The following is a 23,217-nucleotide window of genomic DNA, read 5'->3' on the forward strand; positions in this document are numbered from 1 at the left end:
AGATCTGACCGTCCAGTTAGAAATATTCACATATCATGATTTTTATTTTTTAGATGTTTTAAGACATTTAGATCATGATGAATGAAACGGATCGTCCATTAAAGTAGCCCAATTCATACATTGAGAGGTGCATCCTTAGATGCACCCTAAGGAGCCTCCTTATGCACATATTACCCTACATATATTATATGTAAATATATTGTATATACTTATAAATTATAACTTGAGAAAGAGAGAGAGAATCACATAAATATATATTATATATGTATTCATTACATACTTACATTATACTTATTTAAATATAGTTATACATTTTACTTATATGATATACTTTTATATATACTAGATGCAATATACTTATATATAATTATACTTATGCACTTATATAAAATACTTATATAATTATAATTCTATAATATACACATATAAGTATACTTGATACAAACTGTTCGAATTAATATAAAACTATAATCATTGTCCCTCATCATAACTTTGGAGTTTTGGTGTAATGGTTAGAAGGACTAAATCTAAGACGGTATCAGAGCAGCCCTGGATCAAATCCCATCAGCCATTAATTTTAAGTGGAAAGACAAACCATTTTATTTTACTCATTGGATACAATCTGAGGTTTGGGCATGTATATATACCCAAAATAAGGAAAACTTATACGTCCACAAATGTTTCATAACTAGCTAGATACTGACAGCATTTTGCCTTTTTCCAAAACCTCTGTTTTACATTCTGAAGCACAAGGATCGTTGCCACACCCACGCCAAATCCCACACCAAAAAACAGTGCAATTACAATGATATCGGTTGAAGATGATGAATCATCAGAGGTCTCAGATGGCAATATACTTGATGTGTTCGGACTTAAATTGCCACACTGCTTCGATAATGGGCTCCCACATAGTCCTTCATTATCCAAGTAAGAACGATTTGTGAACGTATTAAACTGATTGTTTTGAGGAATTCTTCCCATCAACTTATTGCTTGAGAGGTTTAAAAACGCTAAGAACGTGAGAGAAGTCAATTCCTGAGGGATCTCTCCCCACAGATGATTTCCGGAGAGGTCCAACCTTTCAAGCCGCCCCATGTTTCCAATTATCGAAGGAATGTTTCCTATGAGAGAATTACGTGATAAATTCAAACTGTAGAGGCCGTGGAGTTTACCAATCACCTCATGAATGTCACCCTGAAAGTTGTTGCTTGAGAAATCCACAAATGTATATGATATCGCTAACATCCTCGCAAAGTTAATAGCATACCCATTAATTTTGACCGTGAGTTCGTAATTATAACCACCATCAGAAGTTATACTATCCAGTGGATCCACAGCGGAGGAATTCACCATGGATATAAAACTGTCGAAACATTCTGAAGGTAAATCTCCATTGAAGTGGTTGGAAGACAAATCAAATATTTGCAGCTTTGAAAAACTTGTAAGGCTTTCCCCAATTTCGACCGGCCCACGAAAAGAATTTCTCCGAAGAATAACGACGGAAATATTAACCATCTCTCCAAGCCAAGATGGAAAAGTGCCCACAATACGATTGTTGCCGACGTCAAGAACCTCTAGGGACCTACAATTCTTCAGGTTTTGGGAGACTGGGCCTTCCAAGTGGTTGTCACTGAGGATCAGCGCCTCCAACATGCATCCTCTGTTGAAGTGTTGGGGATCAACAGCTCCTTGAAGCTGGTTCCCTCTCAGATTCAACACATAAAGAGCAGGGCTACGTAAGAGACACGACGGGATCGGACCACTCAAACTATTTCCGGATAAGTCGAGGACCTCGAGGCCCCGTGCTTCGCATACGGACCTCGGAATGTGTCCTCGCAGCTGGTTGTTGCTCAAATCGACATAGCTTAAAGACGTCGACAGGTTTGAAAACTCTTTAAACTCGCCGGCCAATTGGTTTTCAGAGAGGACCAGTGACTCCAAAGCAGGGAGGTTAAACAACGAGTCTGGTACCGATCCAGAAAGTGAGTTGTTGCTTAAATCTAAGAACTTTAGTCGGGTCAAGTTTCCAATAGAAGCGGGGATCGTATCCGTGAGGAGGTTTGAGTGAAGGTCTAAAGATACGAGGTGGGTGAGGTTGAAGAGGCTACCGCTGAGTTTACCCTTGATGGCAGCGTTAGTGAGGTTAAGGCCGGCGACGTGGCCAGATTCGGAGTCGCAGCTCACTCCCTCCCAGTCGCAGCAGTTGGATCCAGGTTTCCATGAAACCAAAGGGCTTCTTCTTCGTTGGGCGTCGAAGGAGACACCGTGTTTTAAGCCGAGGAGGGAGGACCTCTCGGATGGGAGGCACCCAGCAGCAGCAGCAGCAGCACGTAGAAAGGGGAGGAGCAACATTATTACTGTTAGCAGTAAAGAACGGGGAGCCCGGTCAAATAGTGCCATGGCCATGCTAACTAGTCAGTTAACTGTTTGATATCCAAGGGTGAATGAACAATGGATACATATAGGAGAAACCCAAGATGTGATTCACGTCGCTAGTTTGAATTATTGGAGGGGTTGGAAACGCGTTTGGAAGAGACAGAGATGAGAAGACTCTCACGGACGACTAGGACCACGACGAAGACTTGGAAGGCTTAATTTCTAGGTTGTACATACGAGTCCCATTCTTAGCTGACGACGATTTGGAAGACTTTATTGGAATTGTTATACATAAATATTGTGCGTTCATTACACATGTGATGACAAATTGAAAGACTTTATTGGAATGGTTATACATAAATCATGTGCATTCATTATACATGTGATGACAAATTAAAAGATTTTATTGGAATGGTTATACATAAATCATGTGCATTCATTACACATGTGATGACAAATTGAAAGACTTTATTGAAATGATTATACATAAATCATGTGCATTCATTATACATGTGATGACAAATTAAAAGATTTTATTGGAATGGTTATACATAAATCATGTGCATTCATTACACATGTGATGACAATTTGAAATTGAAAGACTTTATTGGAATGAATGCACATACTGTGCATTTAGTACATAAATTCTGTGCATTTATTACACATACTGTCAGTTTACTTTAGCAAATCAGTTTATAGTAGATTGAAAACTACAAAGGTTGGTTCAGAACTGTCTAAAGTTTAGGGTTGTCATGGCTCCAAGGTATAAGCAAGGAACGAGATTGAATTATTAATTATAGGTGGTTTTTTCAGATCAAAACTAATTTTTTAAATTATAGAATAAGTTAAGAGCAAAACACCCAGTGACTATTTTGCTACAAGTATCATTCAAGATGTTCCTTTCTCTTTTAGTTATAGATATTGCCTTAAAGCATCCCCCACCCCCCCCCGTCCACCCCCCCCCCTCACAAAGAAAATAAAGAACGCTTTTTAGAAGCGCGGGAGTTCTTATGTAGTGAGTATGTTGGGCCTTAATTGATGCGCCTCCATTTGCCTCCTAGTCATGGCTCAAAGGATATTACCATTATTATTACTTTTTCTTCTCCTTCGCCAGAAAAGCAAGTAGCATGCTTATGGTTATTGTGAATATACATAATCACTCAAATTAAACATAAAATAGTTATTTTAATAGAAACATTGGAAATAAGTTTCGGTAAGTTTTAATTCTTAGTAATCAACGACGTCAAATTTTCAACATTGATCACTTAGACAATTAAGCAATAACATAGCTGCTTATAACAGAAAGAGGAGGTCTCAGTTTGAATTCATATCCATTAGCAACGATAATAGAATAACAAGGATAACCGTAATTCAGTACAATCTCATCCTCTCCAATCCAATATCGCAGTTCCATGGGGAAAAAAAAAACACAGCTGCTGGAATTTTTCGGGACTTGCTATAAAAAGCAAACTAAAATAAGAAGATGCAAGATCTTTTTGCGACAATCTCGCAAGGCTCTCTATGTAGAGTTCACTGCAGGTCCAAATCAAAGATTCACAAAGACTGAGCAAATGCAACACCAGAAAGTCTGCAGAATTTCACTACATAATTGAATATTTCCAGTCACCAACATCATAGACTTCAATTTCTAAAGGGAAAATATGATATTAGTAGTGTAACAACCTTGTACCTCAAGAGCTATTACTTTCTAGAAACGCCCATATACACGAGAGAAGCCAATCCATTTCAACAGAATGTTTTAACCTTCATGAAGATCATATATCTTTGGCCACCTGTTGCGAACTGCACAGAATACCTAGAAACGTTTACAGCTAGAATGGTCCTTAATGTCTCCACCCTTTAGAATATCCTCCCTCCATGTATGGCTCTAAAAATCCGATGAACTGAAACACGAGAGGAATCAACTGTATTTTTCTACATGTAAATTCAAAGAAGAATTATGCACCACTCAAAGCTTCATGCTCCAAAAAACCATGCCAAAGAATTAAGATTATCAAAAAGATTGTAAAAAAAGCAGAAAAATGTCATGCACTATTGAAAATTGTTAATAACGACATTTATCTTATTGATAAAATGTCTAAGATTCTAAACTACGCTTGTTTATATATATCAACCAACAAAGGCTAATGTCTAAAACTCTATAAACTCCCATTGTTTATATCTATCAATCAACAAAGGGCAAGTTTCTAAAGGTAAAGGTAATATCATAAGGATTCAGATCCCCTCCAATTACCGTTAGGGCAAAGTTGTGCAGAACATCAGTTAAAAGTTCATGCCAATTTTCTCCAATAAAAAAAATTATGATAATTTCATGAAAAAACACCCCAAAATTCATGGTAGTTTGTCAAATTTATCCTTTATTTATTTTACTAACTTTTTATTTATTTATTTATTTATTATTTTCTGTCCTTCATGTGAGACGTCTACATTGGAACTGATAGCGAAATTAATAAATATATAAATTCATGACACTGATGATTTTCAAGTTCATTACCTCTGTACCATCTGCAGACCAGCGGGCACCGTAGCCTTCATGAACACGTACCTCGAAAACACATTCATGAGGTTTAATAAAGTGAATGTTCATCCAGCAACAGTCATCTACTAGATGATTTATGACTTCGGAGGCAATCCTGTTCTTATTAGAATCTAATGAAAAAGCAAATAATACATAATAAATAGTTAAACATTTCAACATCTAGAAGATTCGACGGAAGTAAAATAGATCTTGTAAAAGATTCATACCACTTCCAGAGAAATAACCCCACCATCCTTCACTACTCTTGTTGACATGTTTGGCCAACGCCCTTGCACCATTAGTTAGGATGCAACCTTTAACCTCCAGTAAAGCAAGAAAATAGTACAAATCATGAGGAAAATTATGCCTGAATCTAGAGCATTATGAATTATACAAAGAAGTCACAAGCAATGGAATATATTTTCTAGTATGCGCTCACATCCGTGCAAGGCAAAACACTATCAACTGTCAAGAAACGAGCAGTCTATTCACCATAAGATATCAACATATCTCTGCAGAATCCATATCCACCTTATTAACTGAATGCATTCACAGTAGCTAATGAATATAAATGCCCAGCAACTAGGATGATCAATAGTGTCCATTTCACCTTGGAGAACTAGTCAGTCTTTTTGAGTATCAAAGGACAACAGACATTTTAATTTGTGTTCGTTAGAGATCCATTGTGCAGCTCACGAGTTCAGTTGAGCATGCACCAACCAAAACTTGTATGTTAACTGGCTCGCTGGGTACATCTCATTCATGTTTCCTAAAATTAGTATGATAATAAAAGACAAGGCTTATACTCTCAATGCTCAAGATAGAAAGAAAAACAGTAAGCAATATATTAGCAATCAATATTTGTTTCTGCAGAGTGCAGACACAATCTTCAATGTCGATTACACTTTTGTAGGATATCAATTCAAGCCTTTCCATGCTACTGCAAGATTCGTAAGTCATGGGATATTGACAGTTCAAAGTAAATTGGGTTGACAGGTCTAAATATATCTCTTGCAGTAGAATCATTTAGAGAAGAGATAATCCTGAAGGTGGAGCTTAAAGGAAGATCTAGATGTTTTTGGTGGGATGGCTAAAACCTTTACCTGACTAGTACTATTAAATCAAACGTTGATGTGACACCAGTGAAAATTCAGCTAAAGCTTGACACCTTCTAAGAACAAGATCTTTCCTGGGTATCTGCTTTCTTTTTTCTTCTCCACCATTTCTTTAGAAACAGAATTTTGATGCTGAAATAGTTGTTTGATACTTTGATTTATGCTCTCCGTTTTCTATAACCAGGAACTTTTACAAAATGTCATAGAGAATGCATTTCCTTCCACTTGTGGACATATTCAGAAAACTTCCCTTCCTCACATACGTTAAAAGATACATTGACAACTGAGAGTTCCCTTTCGTTGCAACAGCAAATTTGAATACATGGCATTGTGCACTTTTGTAATTTGACGAGTTAAGACCAATGTATCAGTCGTGGTGAGCCTTTATTTTTCCACCAGAAGACGTACATGTCAGCTTCTCATGATGTAAACTTATGTAGAAATGTCTACAAATCTAATCAGGGAAAAGGTTTTACTAGCTGGGGCAAAAAAGAAAAAAGAAAAAAAAGAAAAGAGAGAAAGAAGAGTAAGTTTACCATGATTGGAACCTTATTGTTATGTACTTAGGTTTTATATACAATAAAAAACACATAGGTTACTTAAGGAAAAGATGTATATCAGCTAACTATGCACCATTAAGAAGACATAGGTTTTCAAAACATAGCTTTTTATATTTACACAACACTTTAACTGTGTGTACAAAAAGGTTTTCTGTGCGTAGGAAACTTATAATAGTTGCCACTGTGACAGTTTTGATGCATTGAATAATACTCAGGTACTTCAAAAGTATTAGCCTAGGCCTTCAATTACTCATGTTCATATGAACAAAACATGGTTGCAGACTATTTGGTAAATTTTCCTAGAAAATTTAGGCTGGTTGGGGAGTATAGCAAACTAGCAAGTATGTAACTAGCTTTGATACATTGGTTATCCCCAGAATCAAATGTTAGTTCACTGATAAACTGATAATTTGACCTCTTATTGGTGCTTAAGCGTAAAAGGTTAAAGACCTTCATCTTTAGTTTGAACATAAAATTAAATCCAAATGAGATTCCTCTATGTCTGCTTCAAGAGGTAGAGGGGCTCCCTCAATTTGAAACCTGGGTGAGTAATCAAAAGAAGACAAACCTATTAAGAAACAACTGAAAGGTTCTGGATATCGATGTTCATAAGCCAGACAAGGAAAATACAAATTAGAGAAAAAAATGAACCCAACAAGACACTACTTGAAAAACAAATTAGAGGAAAAATTACATTTCAATTATAAGGTTTCACATGTGATCCAAAAGATGTAACACCTGAAAAAAAAAGCTTACATTTGGATGATGAGGTTTCTTTGATGATGCTATTATAGCTGATCTTGGAGGAGGTAATGCATTAGAGTCTGTTCCGGCAGTATGCATCATACCCAGCAGGCCACCTACACCGTCGTAACCCAGTCCCTAAAAAATATTGAAACGTGTAAGAGACAAACGATTCTTTAAGTGATTTCATGAACTTCACTGCAGGTCTATATGATGCAGAAGAACCTTAAATATCAGAAAAAATACCTGTTCATGCACAAGACATGCCAGGAAACAGAAACTTCAAAATGAGTATCGTTTGTATGACATGTACCAGACATTACTAACACTTGAATATGACATGCGACACACCGAAGCCACTTAACATTTTTAAAAATAAAAGAATTGCATGTCAGACGCATCTCAGATTAAAAAGATTCTGAAGCTTAATCAACTTGAAACGGATTGGTATAACTCGGAGTAACTTCCTTTCGAGGAAACTATAAAGCCATGTGATAGAACTTAAAAAGGCCAATGAACAAAAGGCATATAGATGCACCTAAAAAGTCATGCAGTTAGAATACAACCTGCCTTTTCTCTAGAGTAGGGAAAAATATAGCCGAAGTGAAAATATGAACAACTTCTGAAGGAAGCCACATCTGAGGCACAAATATAAACCAAAGATCCGTATGTTTTAACATTTTCAACAAGCTGTACAGCCATATAGCGGTAAAGCATTTCTGAAATGCATCTACTTTCTTGGAGTGAACATAATTTCATAAGCCACTAATTCATCCACATGCATAGGAGAAACTTGTGTGCCCCGTATTACACATAATTTACGAACTGAAACCAGAATTTCAACATCCATAAAAGGTGGAAGCAGAAGCAGATTAAATTATCAGAAAACATTGTAGCATTATCATAAAGAAACACATACAGAAAGAAGGTTGCCCAATGAAATGTATGGTTGGGAAGCTAGCCTCGAAACATAAATTGCAAAGACACCACTGGCAGTTTCCTTTTCTTCAGTATAGAACTTTCGATAGATCTGCACACCTGAAAAGATAATTCCACTATCAGGGATCTACTTTAGCTCAAAAGTACTAAAGGACTTGTTAATAGTGATCTATGAATCATGAAGTTAAAACTTTTAATTGCTAGAAAATAAAATAATTCACCAGTATCCAATGTGTTGCATCCGTGTGACTTATTGGATTTAGTTGGAAGTATAAGATGGTTGGAATTGTAACACTTGTTTGAATTGCATAATTTTTCAACTATGTCAAATAACCATTTAAGGTCATTCCTACCGTATTTTAACCTTTTTTAAATAATATTGTTTTATATCTTTGATATTGTATAGCTTTTTGCTTTCGGACTGCAAAGTATTTCCAGCTATACATGGGGAATTGAAAAGCACAGGACCAACACCATATTATGGATCCCTTTTAAGTTGGAGCTGCACAGAGTTCAATCTGCAAGAAACCGAAAGAACCATACATTTCATCCAGCATACGTGCAAACACTAGTTTGATTTGGCAGTCATGAGAAGAAACAGCCCAGTAGGCCAGTACAATATATTAATCAAATGACAGCAACTGTTAACTTCAATATAATATATTTGCATCTGATTATTGATGGATACTGGAACCAAATTTCTGGGAGAAGTAGCATTGCAGGGTTAATGACCTAGACAACTTATCCACATTCACAGTAGGCTCAAACTTTTTGGGGTACAAGAGAGTGAAGACCTATGGGTGGTGTAGATTATCTGCTCAAATTCAAATTTCATAACGTTATTCTCAGAACACAACAAATCCATTTGTTCCAAACAAAAAGTAACAATTGCACCTGAAAGAAAAATGGAAGTCCATTACCTTCTTCAACTGTTTCAACTCCAGGAAGGATGTCAGATAGGCCCTCAACTTTCAGCATCTCATAGAATGAACTGTACCGATTAACATGCTACAAAAAAGATAGCATCTAATAAAGGAATTCACATAAAATAAAACCAAATGTTTTTAGCATTGTCAATTCATATGCAGAAATTTCTAATCTCAGGAATGACAACATACTTGCATGATGAGGGAGAGCAATCGACGTGATATTTACTATCAAAAGGAGATATTAATGAAAGCCGTGAAATGAATGAATACCTTAATCCTCACTCAATTTCTTGAGCCATGCATTGAGAAAAACCCACTATCCAATATGAACGATGAGAGCTTTCCCCCCAATAACCGCATTCCCAGTGTTGTTCTAGTGAAGCAGTGTATCCCTTTATGAATTGTAAAGCCATTTTACTCATTTTAAAAACAGTATCATGAATATTAATGCTCCACATAGTACTTTCATAGGTTAGCTACATGATTTTAATTTTGGTACATGACATGTGTACCATTACAAAGTTAAAAATTACAACTTTATAAGCTTGGATGTCTTGTTTGTGATTGTCTCATAGTAATAGGGGTGAGAACCAATATCTGATCCAAAAGACAGGTTGATTATAACGAATATGGATCATATATTGGTCACCCAAGTTGCACATTTATTAATCAGACAGATTCAGGGTTAAACCCCTTGACCTGAATTACCATTCACAACCCCTATGTGTATAGAATATCCTCCTACACTTCTTTCCTTTCTTTTCTCAGGCAGAGCAGACCTGATTCACCCAAATCAACGAACTGCCCTCAGCTTAATCCTCACATACTTGGGCCAAAAGTATGTGTGCATGTGTGCGTGTGCGCAGGCGCACGTGCGTGCTAGTGTGGTGGGTGTGCGCGTGCATACGTGTGTGTTTACTGGTGGCTGGTGGTTTTAGTTTGAGAGAACATCCATGCATGCAGGTACAGAGGGAGGGAGAGAGGAGAAGATATACATACTGCAGACTCTTGGCCCACATACTGAAGATAGTAAATTACAAATATGCAGATAGATATTTACATATAGTGTTAGATAGGGTTGTGTCACCTGAACTTGGAACAAGAGGCATTTGTTGAAGAGAAGTACAGCACCTGGTGTAATCCTAGTTAAAATAAAACAGGACAGAATATAAGCTTCTAATACATGCCATGCTAAAAAAACCCATTTATGATTGAATTGCCTGCTAATTTATGTATTTCCATGAAATTATGAACTTAATTGTTTTGTTACGACTTAAAACCTGTAGTGAAAGTTGTTTCAGTCAATTCTCTAAAAGAAATTTTTTAATTTGCTATAATGTTTGTCTTTTCACTGTTGACTCCAAGCATGGATAAAGGAGGGTTGGGTTAGTTAGCTAAAAATTAGTGTAAACCTAGTCGGATCTACCTGCTATGAATTCTAAAGAATGTTCATTGGAGCATTCCCATCAATACAAATTGCATTGATGCAACCAAGACAAAATGCTAAATAGGCAAGGGAAGTTTTCAAGGGCTTTCCCTAACGTTGGTGTAATAACAAGTAAGCAAGGATGTGTTATCAACATTTCTCAAATAAATTGTCAACTAGGTGAAATAAGGTGAAAAACTTATACATGAGACTATGCAGAGATTGGCCACTTGAATTACAGGAAAGATGATGGAGTTAATAGGTATCATGACTAGAAGAAAGATTAATACCTGCAACAAACTGAATGAATAGGTGAAAATCTAGAAAGTTGATGATAGTAGATATAAACTTTGCTATGAATGAAAAGTGAGGAAGATAAAGTGGTAGAAAACTAGAATAGATTAATGTGTATCATTGTCAACGAGGGGATTTCTCCTTGACAATGATGTGGCACAATTCCCATGGTGGGAATAAATTAGGGGAGAGAAATCCCTACCATGGGGATTGTGCCACATCATTGTCAAGGAGGGAAATCCCCTCCTTGACAATGATACCCATTAATCTCAAACTAGAAATACATAGAGATATCACATTAAAAGATAGTGTTGCAAATGTAAAAAGAATTGAAGATAGAAGAATACTCACAAAATTTTAGGGACTTTGTCATATTAGACACTAAACTCTTTCTTAATTGTATATTAGGCCTCCAAATCTTCATATTTCAAATTTATACTATCGTAAACAAACGCGAACTAATATTAAATTAACTTGCAAATCTATTGACATCGAAGACAGATCTGACAGTGATTGGGACTCCAAGAAAACAGTTCTAGAAGCGAAGAGATTAATTAGAAGCATCCAAGCCTAAGTTGAATGGCCTAGGTACCGTCTCCGCCTAGCAGGATGCCCCGCTTTTAAGAACAGAGCGTCGAGTGGACGTAGGCCAAGCTTGGTTGATTAAACAGCGTAAAACTCTTATGTTCACTTCTTATTTGTTTAACTGTCTTGCGTGCTAGCGGGTTTAATCTCATCTTGATTTGAGATCAGACATGTGAATCTCCATAGCTAACACAAAAAAGAAGCTATAAAAGTAGAAAAATCCATGGATTACAAAATCTTACCGGCTATAATTGCCACCGCACCTCCCTTCAACTGTTTTTCTACCATCTATTCACAAACAATACCTTAATACCCAAAACATCACTTAAAACAACTTCCAACAATTGGACCATATATTCATGCTTTACCCCTGAGCTGCGAAAAGTAGGGTTCTTGAACATGCAACTCAAAATCAACACCCTCCAACATCTGCACACAATTCAAGGAGCCAAACAATATAAAAACCCTAGACAACAACTGAACAGAAATATATTACTTCTTTAACTCACATTCAAAATCTCTGATCCCTTATCCGCAATCAGCTCATTCCACTCTTTCTCCCTCGCCTTCACCGACTCATCGACCGGAATCAAATCAATCGACCGGCGTTCTCGGCCCAAAGATCCGGACTTTATCGAGCGTTCTACAGCTCGCGCCAAGGGTTTGTACAAAGGATAAGCTGGAACTCCTCCGCAATCTCTGTTGGCACTGGAGATGGGATCAGCTTCGTCGAGCTGGAGGAGGCGAGAGCAGTAGTCTTTTGAAAACCCTAGATCGAGGAGTGGCGGTACTTGTAAATAAGTGGAAAGGGTGAAGTGGAGGAGGTCTTCGATGCAGTCGGAGAGATTCACCGGCGAGATTCCAGGTGACGGAGGGGCGAAGGTCGCCGGTTGCTCTGCCATTTTCGACCGTCTGCTGATGATCAGGACTCGGCTGCCCGGTTTACAATTTAGATTTGGGGTTTATTTTGCATGTATCCCCCTGTGAATAAGTAATATTTGAGAATTTTTCGACAAATGACTGTTTGCTTCGGTATTTTTTTCTGTATACCCCTTAAATCGTGTTTGTTGATCTTGTATTTTTTTTTTCTTCCAAAATTGACCCAAATCATCAACTTTGAAATAATACTAAGACCGTAAGACGTTAAGTTTGTCGGATAAGGTGAGTAAAAGAATTGACTAGTTTGTTGATTTAGAGTACTTTTCTAAAGTTGATGATTTGGGGGGACGGCTTTGCGATAGCCAAGATTTTTTCGGTGAATGTTTTGCAAATATGCATGGTTTAAAGAGTATCTTGTATACAAAAAATTCTCGGTGAATGTTTGGCTGTTTGGCGGATATTGCCGTTGCATGAAATGAGTGAGAGTGAGGCTATCTTATCTGAGAATTAAAGGGTCAAAAAAATTTCACTAAAAGGGTCTATTTGCCAAAAACATGAAATTACATGGATGGTAAGTCCAAAACAGCGCTTAGGTGCGATTAACCCAATTTGAAATTATATAATGTATTTATGAATTTGGGGGGGTTGGGGGGTTATGAGAGCATGACAAGGAAATCTACTAGCTATAATCATCATAATTTGAAGTTTTGGTACAGTGGCAAGGATATGTTTACTTCTGAGAAAGTGATTATCATTCTTACTCATCTGAATCTTGGAAAGTTTTCTATTTACACTTAAAATGGAAGATCTTCATCTTCTCATGCTATAACATACACATGTGGTTGGATTCTCCAGCCAACATATCAAGAAACAAAGAGAGAAACAAAGTAAAAGAGAGGACTGTGATATCAAAAGGATCCTTCTCTCAATTCAAAACTTCTAGAGTCCATATCCATTATCTTGACGTCTGAAATCTCTATTGGAGTCGAATGTGGCTTAATCGACCCACCAAAGTATCGATATCTACTCTCACGATGAGCTTCTGCAATCCATACTAGTAGAAGTATCACCATAGTGGTCGACAGAGTCGCAAATGCTGCACATGTCATGTGCGCGTGCTTCTTCAATGGTTTGCATTCCTTGATCAATATTTTCGAGAATGCATCCTTTACTAACTGGCAATCTACCAAACTCTCCATATTAGGATAAGCATTAATTATGTTCTGAATCGAATTGGAATAAACCTCGGCTTTGCTGTAATCGGTAGCTGATATGAATTCTCCTTGTTTACAGGCTTCACTTGAACATGTGTATATCTTCAATACCTTTAGAAAGACAATATGAATCATGCAAGTCATAAATGTACTATGGTTTGGAAGGAATAAGCATTGTATAAGCTTACTTGAGGTATATTTCCTATTCGAATAGTATTAGAAGAGCAATTCTCTGGTTGATAACTGTAATCAGGTGGTCCTGAGAATGGATTGCAGATATATTTCATACCGGGAAGTGACAATGATTGTAGACTCGATATATTTGCATTTACCTACAAAATTTTGCAATTTGAATCGATTAGTTATATATTGTTTATCTTATGTGCATACTCTACAGAAGATTTTCTTAGAATTTGTGCGCAATGTTCGTTACCTGATCGATTACATTGTGAATTTCTGCACCAACACCATGTAAAATTGTTTTTGCTGAAGACTGATCATTACATGGAAGAATTGAGCTTAGAGTGCTGTTTAGGGGATTTTGTTGAAACTCATCAAGAGCTGCACATGTATCACCAGCAAATCTGAAAGAAGGATGAATTACTGTATCGGTAATTTAGTGAGAGAATGACAGGTTTTAGGATAAATTTCAAAAACCCTTCCGCTTTATAAATCAGTACAAAACAACCATGAATTCGTCCATTAAGTACCGTGACTATGGCGGTTTGGACAGTTTTATCCCTGTCTACTAAATATTACTTTTTTTACCCCTTCTCAGTCTAGACGTTTTACTCTACCCGCTAAGAGGCATTTAGGAGAATTCTAGTAATTCAGGAGGTTTAGTGTGATTTTCAAAGTCCAAATGGTTCTCCATGCTATACAAATTTTAGAGGGATTTTATAAAATTTGTCCTAGATTTCAATAACGATGAGGCCAGTGGCTTACTTGTTTAGAAAATAGTACAACCCAAAGTATAACCAAAAGAGGACTGTCAATACCCAGCAAAGAATAATAAGCCTGCAAGAGTACAAAATTTAGAATAAGTTATTGATGATATGAATACTTTCAGAGTTAAATTTGATGCTTAACTTACATATGAAAAATTCTGCAGAACCTCAGCAAAGGCCCTGATGCTGCAATAGCCAAAAACAAGAGAATGAGGGAAAATTTTGAAAAAATGGTAAATATTAACTGATGGTGAACTGTCAGATTTAGTATAGTTCTAATCACCTAATAAAGCAAGAAGAGCAACCAGGTTTAATGAAACCGTGACTATAGTCAGCACAGTCCTTAAAAAAACACATCAATGTGTCAGTTTTCTTGAATCCATATATTGAATGATATATTTCAGTAATTATGCGACTTCATTCTTACATAATTTCAAGACCTTTATTGAGCTGATGCGTAGCCCCTCCGGCCTTTTTCTGTATATTTTCAGCCTCTCTGTCAAGCCTCTGTAATGTAGAATTTAGTGCGTTGGACCCACTTAAGCTTGCAAATACCTGTGAATCACTTTGCATCGCCTCAACAGATTTTGTAACACTATATATCGTCGATGAAGCGTTATTAGCAGCTTCAACAATGATATTCTTGATTGATCTGGCTCTTGAGTTGAATCTAGTGCTACCACCAAGAGCTACTCCAGACGCAACTCTATAAATACATTTAAATGCTTAGTATTTATGCGAAGAAATGGTTGCAATTCGTGAATTGTTTGGTCAGAGGAATCATGCTTACAAAGCTAATATTGTGAAAATAATTCCAAGTACAGCGGGCCAAATAGAGTATTTCCTAACGCAAGGAAATGTTTTCTTCTCTATTTTCCTCTTTCTGTTACAAAAAATAGTTGAAATGAGTAGAATTACAGCATAAGTTAGGCCAGCAATGATCCACATAGCCGCAATCATGTACCCAAATTTTCCCGTAAACATTGTAGACTGAAAAATGAAAAGATAATTAGAGGAAAATAATAAGAGTTATGTTTCATTTAATATAATTAATTTGCTCAAGTTTGAAAAGGGAGGGAAGTTGTACTTACACTCCAGTAATGTTTGTTTGTAACATTATAGCCTCCTTTATACTTCTTCAAATCATCCAAAGGATCAACTCTCTCTGTTCTAATTGTTAAAGCGGATATTGTATTATTTTGTGCTTCAACTAGAATCCTATCTGTCAAAGGGAAGTACAAGAAAATAAATATAATTAGAGAATCAACCAACAAGTTGAAATATACTACCCAAGGAACAACAGATACAAATAAAGAACAGTAGATACAACTAATAATCATAACTATTTTGAGATCGCTTCGAAAAATTGCCACCATTGTCTCTTTAATTGCATAGATCAGAATAAAATTTCACAAGCTTAATAATTTTTCTAGAAGAGAAAAATCTCTCCAACTTAATTATAAACATTCTTTTCTCACCTTTTTTAGTAATAAACTTTGTTTTTCTGTCATGAACATTGAGAGCTTCAACTTCCCTGAGGGTAAAACTGGAAACCGCCACCAATATGCACAGAAGCCACAACGCCTTACTGAACTTTAAACTCATTTTCATTGTCTGTTATTTCAATGTAAGAAAGAAACAGATTAGAACCATTATATAGTAGCTAACAATACATCGCTTACCTCCTAATTTTAGTTATTTGTTGTTATTATAATAATAATTTATTATTATTTACATTGAGGTAGAAAATTTTGCACCAACTTAGTAAAGAGCCATGAACAACATGTGCAGTATCTCTATCGGCATGACACGAAGGAGTAGTTAGCCACTAGCAAAATGTATATGCAAGAGTTTACTAGAGAGTTGACCACTACAATTTGCTAAAGGCTGCGGGGGATTAAAATAAATTTGTGATAACTCTGAGCCGAAAACTGAAAATTTTTCTATTGTTTGACTAGATTGCTTCATTGTCGACAGGTTGCAGGTTGTATTGAACAACTGGGACAGGATCTTACCTAATGCAAGGATAGGACTAGAGTAATGCGACATTTTGAGAAATTGAGATCATGAGTGACAAATGCTAGCTTGGCATTATCAAATAGTTTAAGTTTTCAAAATCCTAAAACTCCGAAGTTGTGGTGAAGGCTAGGGCAATCTTATTTATCTTCTAAAACTCCTTAGTTTTATGTGACAAAAAAATATTATATTAATCCAATTGAAAATGCAGAGAGATAAATATTTGACATTCGCTGCTCTGATATCATCTAAACACCCTCCCTCTGCATCAAATCTCTAGATTAATTTGAAATCTTATAGAGTTAGGGATGTTCTCTACTTTCAAAGTTAACAATATCTTAGAATGAGGGATATGTTTCCCCCCATATTAATGAAGAACAAATCAAAAGTTTCGATAAACTTTTGGAAGTTTAACCCTGAGAACATCAAATTGTTAAGAAACTGGAATCAACTACTAGTGGCACAAGCAACAAAATGTTTGGTGATATTTACCCCCGAAAAAAATGATCATGACTAATTTGCTCTATTCTCTATGTAACCATTTAAATAGAAAGAAAAAAAAAATAAGGAGAAACATAAGATACCGTAGAGAAATGAAACATACCAGGAGTCACTAAACTCTTGCTACCTCAAAAGAAAAAGCTCTGAATCAGCAGCTTCCACCAAAAATGTAATCTCATCATGTAAAACTAAATAGAGAGATTTGTTTTTAACCCTCGAAAATTCTCCAAAATAAAAACAACCCAAGTTCCAAAATTCATCAGTCAGCTCTCTAGAAGCTAAAGATTTTCAAACACAACATCCGTATCTAAGTTAGAGCACATACATCCTCTAGATTACATGAACATAGCCATGTCTACATTTATACATCATATAACAAAAAATCTTTCGAAGAAAGCCCCCTCTTTTTATGCATTAATTATACATTAAAGGCCTTTTAAAAGTTGCAAATGGGTTTTCTTGCAAAGTGGGGAATGGATCGAACTGGGACAAAATCCTCTTTGCTAAGCAAATGAGAAAGCTCTGATCCCAAGAATGGAAAGCAGAAGCTAAAGGAGATTACTGAGTGCGTGGAGAAACTTTATAGTATTCATCAAAATTCCTTTTACATTGCTATGCTCAATGTATGAAAAGAGAATAAAAACAGCATGAAAACTCTTCGCTTTTGGCTCTTTAAGGCTTTAGTGAAAGTTAGTTGAAGAGAGAGAGAGGGAGAAAAAGAATGATAAAAGACTGATTCTGACTTTTACATTCAACTCGGAAAAGCTTTTGATTTTTACATTTACGTTTGGTTTTTGTTTCAGTTCAGAACTTGGATGGGAGAATTGAAAATTATATTTGTAATTTTTTTTCGGTTTTATAGTCATCTCTCATTGAAACTTTTGAATAAAGGAACTCTTGCCTACGTAACATACTAACATAGCCATGAGCTACGAAGGATAGTCTAAAAGTTTTGTTCATCATACAACATAAACACACTTATGACTAGAAATACTACTTTAATGACTAGTTCGGCAAGTGGGCTTTATAGAAATATGGAACTTTTTTCTGAGGACATATATGAAAATATCCAAGAAGGGGGAAACCATTGAAAGTTGAACCATGTCTTTTTGTATCTTTCTAAAAATTTCAAAAGAAAAATGCAAGCCGTCTGTTGGATCATAAAAGTCGCCGTCTTGTAGGAAAAGAATCCGGCAGAGATGAAGAAACACAAAAAGACATGGGCCAAACTTTTTTGACCAGCCCATTGAAATTGATTTCCGTCCTTGGGGTCCACATATGTCAGTTGATAGATTGCGCCTCTTAATTAACTTTAGTGGATTAACCCAAAGCCTCTCATATCTTCCGAAATACCATAAAAACAGCCTTAAATTTAGGGGTTACCATAAAACTCTCTTTAACATTTAACGAGTAAATTTTATCAGAAAACCTCCTTAAAGTTTGTCAACTAGAATTTTCACCGAAAAAAACATCTTCATGCATAGTTTTATCCATCAAAGTGAAAAATTATGGGTAACATTGTTAGAAGGGTTTTTTTTAATAAAATCTTAAAGTTAAGGGTTTTTTCTATAGCCCCTTAACTTTAGTTTTTTTAATTTATTATTTATTTTATTTTTTTTCTGAGAGGGGGGTTTGGGATTCGGGGTTCTAGTATTTTGGAAGTTATGGGAGGTTACTTGATCATCGTCCAAAGTTATGAGGGTTTTCTGATATTTAACCAAAAAATTCCCTACAAAATATGCACAACGGTCTACCTTTGACAAATAACAACAGTGTGCTTTAATTTTTTTTTGTTCTTATTTGGCTGCTGTTGTCGCTGATGTTTGCACGTCCGAATTATTACTCTGTGAATCTGAATTTGGGTCAGATACGTTTGTTTGATTAGCGTTTACTTTTGTCACGAAACAGAAGTGAGGTAATCAGACTGTTTTATACCTAGATTTTTTTTTAAACGTAGCTGTTGTTATTATTTTAAAAAAAAAGACTGTAATCTGATCTTCAAGTCGACCAATTTTTTTATCAAGGGTTTGTTTGACATCGTTGTAATTGTAATTACAATCCAAGCATGAGTTGCATGCGATTGCAATCTCCACAACTGAAGTAGTAGTCACTTAGTTCAGGCTTAAAATTTCTCAGTTTGTTGTAATTATAGGCGTTATAAACTTTTGCTAGTCAAACAACTTTGGATGAACTTGTGCTGTTAAATTATAGTTGTTATTGAGCCTACAAACTGTTGCAGACATTTACACCTTTGGATGAACTTGTGCTGTTTGATTTGGTGAAGTTGAGCCTTGGACGCCACCTTCATATCTGATATAATTAATGAAAGTTTTGAGGGACATTTGACATTTGATGAATATTGAGGTCCCTATAGCAAGTCATGTTTAAGTATAGAGAAAGAAGATAATAAAGTGGGGGGAAGTAAAAAAACAACATCCAAGATGCTAGCTGTGGCTAGAATAAACCAGACACGAATGCATCACGCTCCAAAATATTTTCAAGAACCAAAAATTATGTCAAAAGACAACTCCCAAATGAAAAATAAGTCAAAGCTTGTTAGGCCAAAGATCTTATCTTAAATGCAAACCCCCCCTTTTGTTTTCACATTTAACTAAAAATTTTCCAATCCTAAGATATTGAAGGATACTTGTGCACTGTATCCCAGCTGCCTGTAGAGAAATCAGAGAAAGAGATCCTTTTGCCATTATTTATGTTTCATATCTCTTTGCTGCTCCCAATTGCACATAAAACACAGACCATACGTTCAGTTGGGTGAATTTGGAACACAGTGTTGAATAATATTAATGGGTAAATTTCACAAATTACCATGAATTTCTGCACAACACTATCCACTTTTTCATTATACTGCCATATTTGACGGTATTTAGATTTCGAGTAAGTTGTCAATTGCTCCACACTTGACATGTTTTAGACAATTTTGTGCACATTCTGTCCTCGCGTGTTTCGTACGTATCTTCTTTCGTACGTATCTTCTATATTTCCCTCTCCGCTTCTTCCTCGTCTCCCTCTTCGAGGTAGCTTAGATCTTTCATCCAAAATGACAACCTGATTACCAACAATTTCGAATAGTTTATGATATTCTTCTATATATTCTAAAGTTTATGATAGCATCTTTAATATGGCAGCTTTGTTCGAAACCCTGTCTTCATGGTAGTTTTTACCCATCTATGAGTTAGTTAGGTACAAGATAAACCTATACACACAACACAGGGCATGTTAACAGAACAATACGTTGCCTTACGAAAAAATAACAGAAACACAAATAGTTGAGAGGATAACAAGTTGAGTAATCTAACTGTATTTACAGCTTTTGATTCAGCAACCAGAAACTAAGGAATATACAGTGTGTAGGCAGGCAGATTATTTTCTTTTGGACAAGTTAATGTAACATCCTGTATCTTACAAAACTGTCTAGCCCTATCTTATATCTACAAGAACTATATATCTACATAAGCCCACACTGCACGAGTTTGTACAACTAAAGTATGAGCTAAGCTGAATGAAGATTACAAACCGACTGATAGAGGTAAAAAGGGGACTTCTCCTACCTACTGATCCGAAAATGAACAAGGGTTTTGGATAATGCCGATGTATGATTTTGTTCTTCAACCTGATGAGAGAACCCAAATCCTTTTGACAAGTCCAGCATCTCATTTGAGGTTTGTATTTATCCTACTTGGGAGGATAGAGTTCGTGAGCTCTATGTTTATCTTTGCTGGAAATGGTGGCATTTGCATTGCCATTTCGGGGGTGGCATACACTCTGCAGAAAGAAGTTAGCATTAGATGGTTATATTAGATCCTCTGAACAGGAAATAACTGTGAGAAAAATAGTTTTTGTTAAAGTACATTAGACCTAACAAGGTGCATAGTGCAGGATTTTGTAGGTATTTAGGAATCAAAGTGCATACTATGTATATCAGGTGCATGAGACGATGTGGAAAAACAATGTGTGAACCTCTCATTTGAACAATATTACTATTGAGAATTGTGGTATGTATAGATTTCAACATGTACATTCATACACGAGCACATATAAGAAATTAAATGCAGCAGGTATTTATGCATGGTTCCATTGCTGTATGGATCAAGCTTGCGGAGGTGTTAGTTTTACAGCTCCATAAAGAAAATTGCATAAGCTCAATGCCTATGCTTACCAAATGCCATGTGTAAATGCACAGAAATTTTGATGGAAAGTTCAAAATTTTACTGAACCCATGCCAGCATGTGCTGACCCCACAGGTTTTAAGGGCGTTCTAGCATTGATTTGCTTATAGAACTTAGCCAAAAGTTTTTTCTAAGAATTTTTTTATTCATTTAAGATGTTCAATTATAAAATTACAGTGCTTATAAAAATGTAAATATTTGATATAGACTTAATTAAAGAAGTTGGGATAAAAAGGGATGTAGTGTTATCAAGTTGTAAGGGGCAATGAGGGACCCAAACAAAACTTTTCAAGTTAAACAAATAGGCATGAAGCAACAAATAACAATCTCTCAATAGAACTTTCATGCCACTTATTCACCTCTAGATTCTAGTATGCTATTTTTTTGGAGGAAAACAGAAATGTTACAACATACTTGATCATGACGCTATTCAAGTTGTCCCGCGCTTGGCATAACAGTTGAATGTTTTCCTGTACCTGCAAGAAAACAAGAATCAGCATAGTGTAAACCCCATGCACAGTGGCAAGTAGGAATATGCTAAAAAATGTGTCCCATGATCACATGGATACATAGTCAATGATGCACATGCATACAGATAACCTTTTACACAAAAGCGTATCAAGCATTTTTGCTTAGAAAGCTACAGTAATTAGTCCCCCACTCCCCCCTCCCGAATCGCTTCACTTGTACAATGCTTCTTCAGCTCTATTGGCTTCAAGCTTGAAGATTACTGCAATCTTCTGTAGCAGAACCTGTCAATCTCTTCGTCTAAATTCTTTCATAGTATATTATAGATATGATCCTTAGTTACATTCCGGAACTGCCTATCAAGAAAGATTGGTTTCTAAAGAAAACTAACCATTAAGGTTTTACAATTTGAAGGCCTATTGATTAGAGTTGCTTCCATAAGGAATTTGATACCAATTGACTCAGGTTGGTGTCAGGTAAAACTTGAGCAATTTTATGATGGAACTTTCTCAACTATGAGTGTTGGTACATTAGCCTAACTCATCTTTTGTGCAAGAAAGCGTGTAGACGATAACGGTACTACAAAACAACAACAACAACAACCAAGCCCTTATTCCAAATGTTTGGGGTCGGCTACATAAATCCTATTTTTCCATTTCATTCTGTTATGGGTCATCTCCTCCGTTATATTAGTCCTAATCATATTCTTCTTAATTGCTTTTAACCAAGTCATTCTAGGTCTACCTCTAGATCTCCTAACCCCGTTAACTCTAATATTATCGCTTTTCCTAATCGGTGCACTAATGTGTCTCCGTTGTACATGACCAAACTATCTTAATCTATTATCTCTCATATTATCCTCAATAGGAGCAACCTCTAATTTACTACGGATGCACTCATTTTTTATCCTATCTTTTAATGTATACCCACAAGACCATCACAACATTCTCATTTCTGCTACACTCATTTTTTTCTTTTAATGTATACCCACAAGACCATCACAACATTCTCATTTCTGCTACACTCATTTTTTGAACATGTTTTTTAATTGCCATACCCACAAGACCATCACAACATTCTCATTTCTGCTACACTCATTTTTTGAACATGTTTTTTAATTGCCCAACACTCGGACCCATAAAGCATAGTTGTTCGTATAGACGATAACGATGATGCTTCATATTTATAGCATAGTGGTGACTTGTGAATTATATTTCTGGCCTGCTTTACCTGTAAGTTACTCAGGTTTACATGCACTTTCTTGAATATTTGATCGTTATTCTCAAGGAGCTTTCTCATTGGTGGATCAATATCTGCAACAAAGAACATAGAACTAATTAGCTATTCTGTATATATTTATAAAAAAGGCTAGAGCTTTGATACTTTTAGTCATAATAGAATGCATCATGAGGCAATGGATTATTTGCACTTTACTCCCAAAGTTTCACCATTTTAACTGATACGATAAAGTAAATTAGACAATTTAAATACCCAGGAC

At 36.0% G+C, this 23,217-nt stretch overlaps 4 protein-coding genes across 14 annotated transcripts in view; all 4 read right to left on the reverse strand.

The window, feature by feature from the left end:
* On the reverse strand, positions 590–2,411 carry LOC109829401 (receptor-like protein 12). Its single transcript, XM_020396524.1, has one exon. It carries the CDS (start codon positions 2,404–2,406, stop codon positions 664–666), a length of 1,743 nt encoding a protein of 580 aa, XP_020252113.1. The 5' UTR covers positions 2,407–2,411; the 3' UTR covers positions 590–663.
* LOC109830224 lies at positions 3,693–12,454 on the reverse strand. Of its 9 annotated transcripts, none has more exons than XR_002244231.1 (11): positions 12,017–12,454; positions 11,876–11,936; positions 11,750–11,795; positions 10,290–10,344; positions 9,194–9,281; positions 8,254–8,372; positions 7,347–7,472; positions 5,143–5,236; positions 4,892–5,046; positions 4,067–4,301; positions 3,693–3,909 (listed from the first exon to the last, which is right to left on the reverse strand). XR_002244231.1 is itself a non-coding variant. In XM_020397429.1 (10 exons), the coding sequence occupies exons 1-10, from the start codon at positions 12,407–12,409 to the stop codon at positions 4,221–4,223; spliced, it is 1,218 nt and encodes a 405-aa protein (XP_020253018.1). In that variant the 5' UTR covers positions 12,410–12,454; the 3' UTR covers positions 3,693–4,220. The 9 variants fall into 9 exon arrangements, 3 of the variants coding, with proteins under 3 accessions (XP_020253018.1, XP_020253019.1, XP_020253020.1); XR_002244229.1 differs by having other exon boundaries at positions 3,693–3,964; XR_002244228.1 differs by having other exon boundaries at positions 3,693–3,977.
* LOC109829402 lies at positions 13,122–17,591 on the reverse strand. 2 transcript variants are annotated; one of them, XM_020396525.1, is made up of 11 exons: positions 17,168–17,591; positions 16,026–16,161; positions 15,639–15,769; positions 15,338–15,537; positions 14,975–15,253; positions 14,831–14,889; positions 14,694–14,733; positions 14,546–14,617; positions 14,034–14,184; positions 13,789–13,932; positions 13,122–13,711 (listed from the first exon to the last, which is right to left on the reverse strand). In XM_020396525.1, the coding sequence occupies exons 2-11, from the start codon at positions 16,156–16,158 to the stop codon at positions 13,295–13,297; spliced, it is 1,626 nt and encodes a 541-aa protein (XP_020252114.1). In that variant the 5' UTR covers positions 16,159–16,161; positions 17,168–17,591; the 3' UTR covers positions 13,122–13,294. The 2 variants fall into 2 exon arrangements, with proteins under 2 accessions (XP_020252114.1, XP_020252115.1); XM_020396526.1 differs by lacking the exons at positions 16,026–16,161; positions 17,168–17,591 and having other exon boundaries at positions 15,338–15,430; positions 15,639–15,749.
* Positions 20,368–23,217, reverse strand: part of LOC109830226 — a 27,370-nt gene continuing 24,520 nt past the window's right edge. For both annotated transcript variants that reach the window (XM_020397433.1, XM_020397434.1), the window contains 3 exons: positions 22,950–23,032; positions 21,666–21,727; positions 20,368–20,847 (listed from right to left, as the gene is read on the reverse strand). In XM_020397433.1, coding sequence (XP_020253022.1) covers positions 20,736–20,847; positions 21,666–21,727; positions 22,950–23,032 — 257 coding nt within the window. In that variant the 3' untranslated portion in view covers positions 20,368–20,735. The remainder of the gene's footprint in view (positions 20,848–21,665; positions 21,728–22,949; positions 23,033–23,217) is intronic.

The sequence above is a fragment of the Asparagus officinalis genome, chromosome 2, assembly GCF_001876935.1.
Source record: "Asparagus officinalis chromosome 2, Aspof.V1, whole genome shotgun sequence".
Classification (NCBI taxonomy): domain Eukaryota; kingdom Viridiplantae; phylum Streptophyta; class Magnoliopsida; order Asparagales; family Asparagaceae; genus Asparagus; species Asparagus officinalis.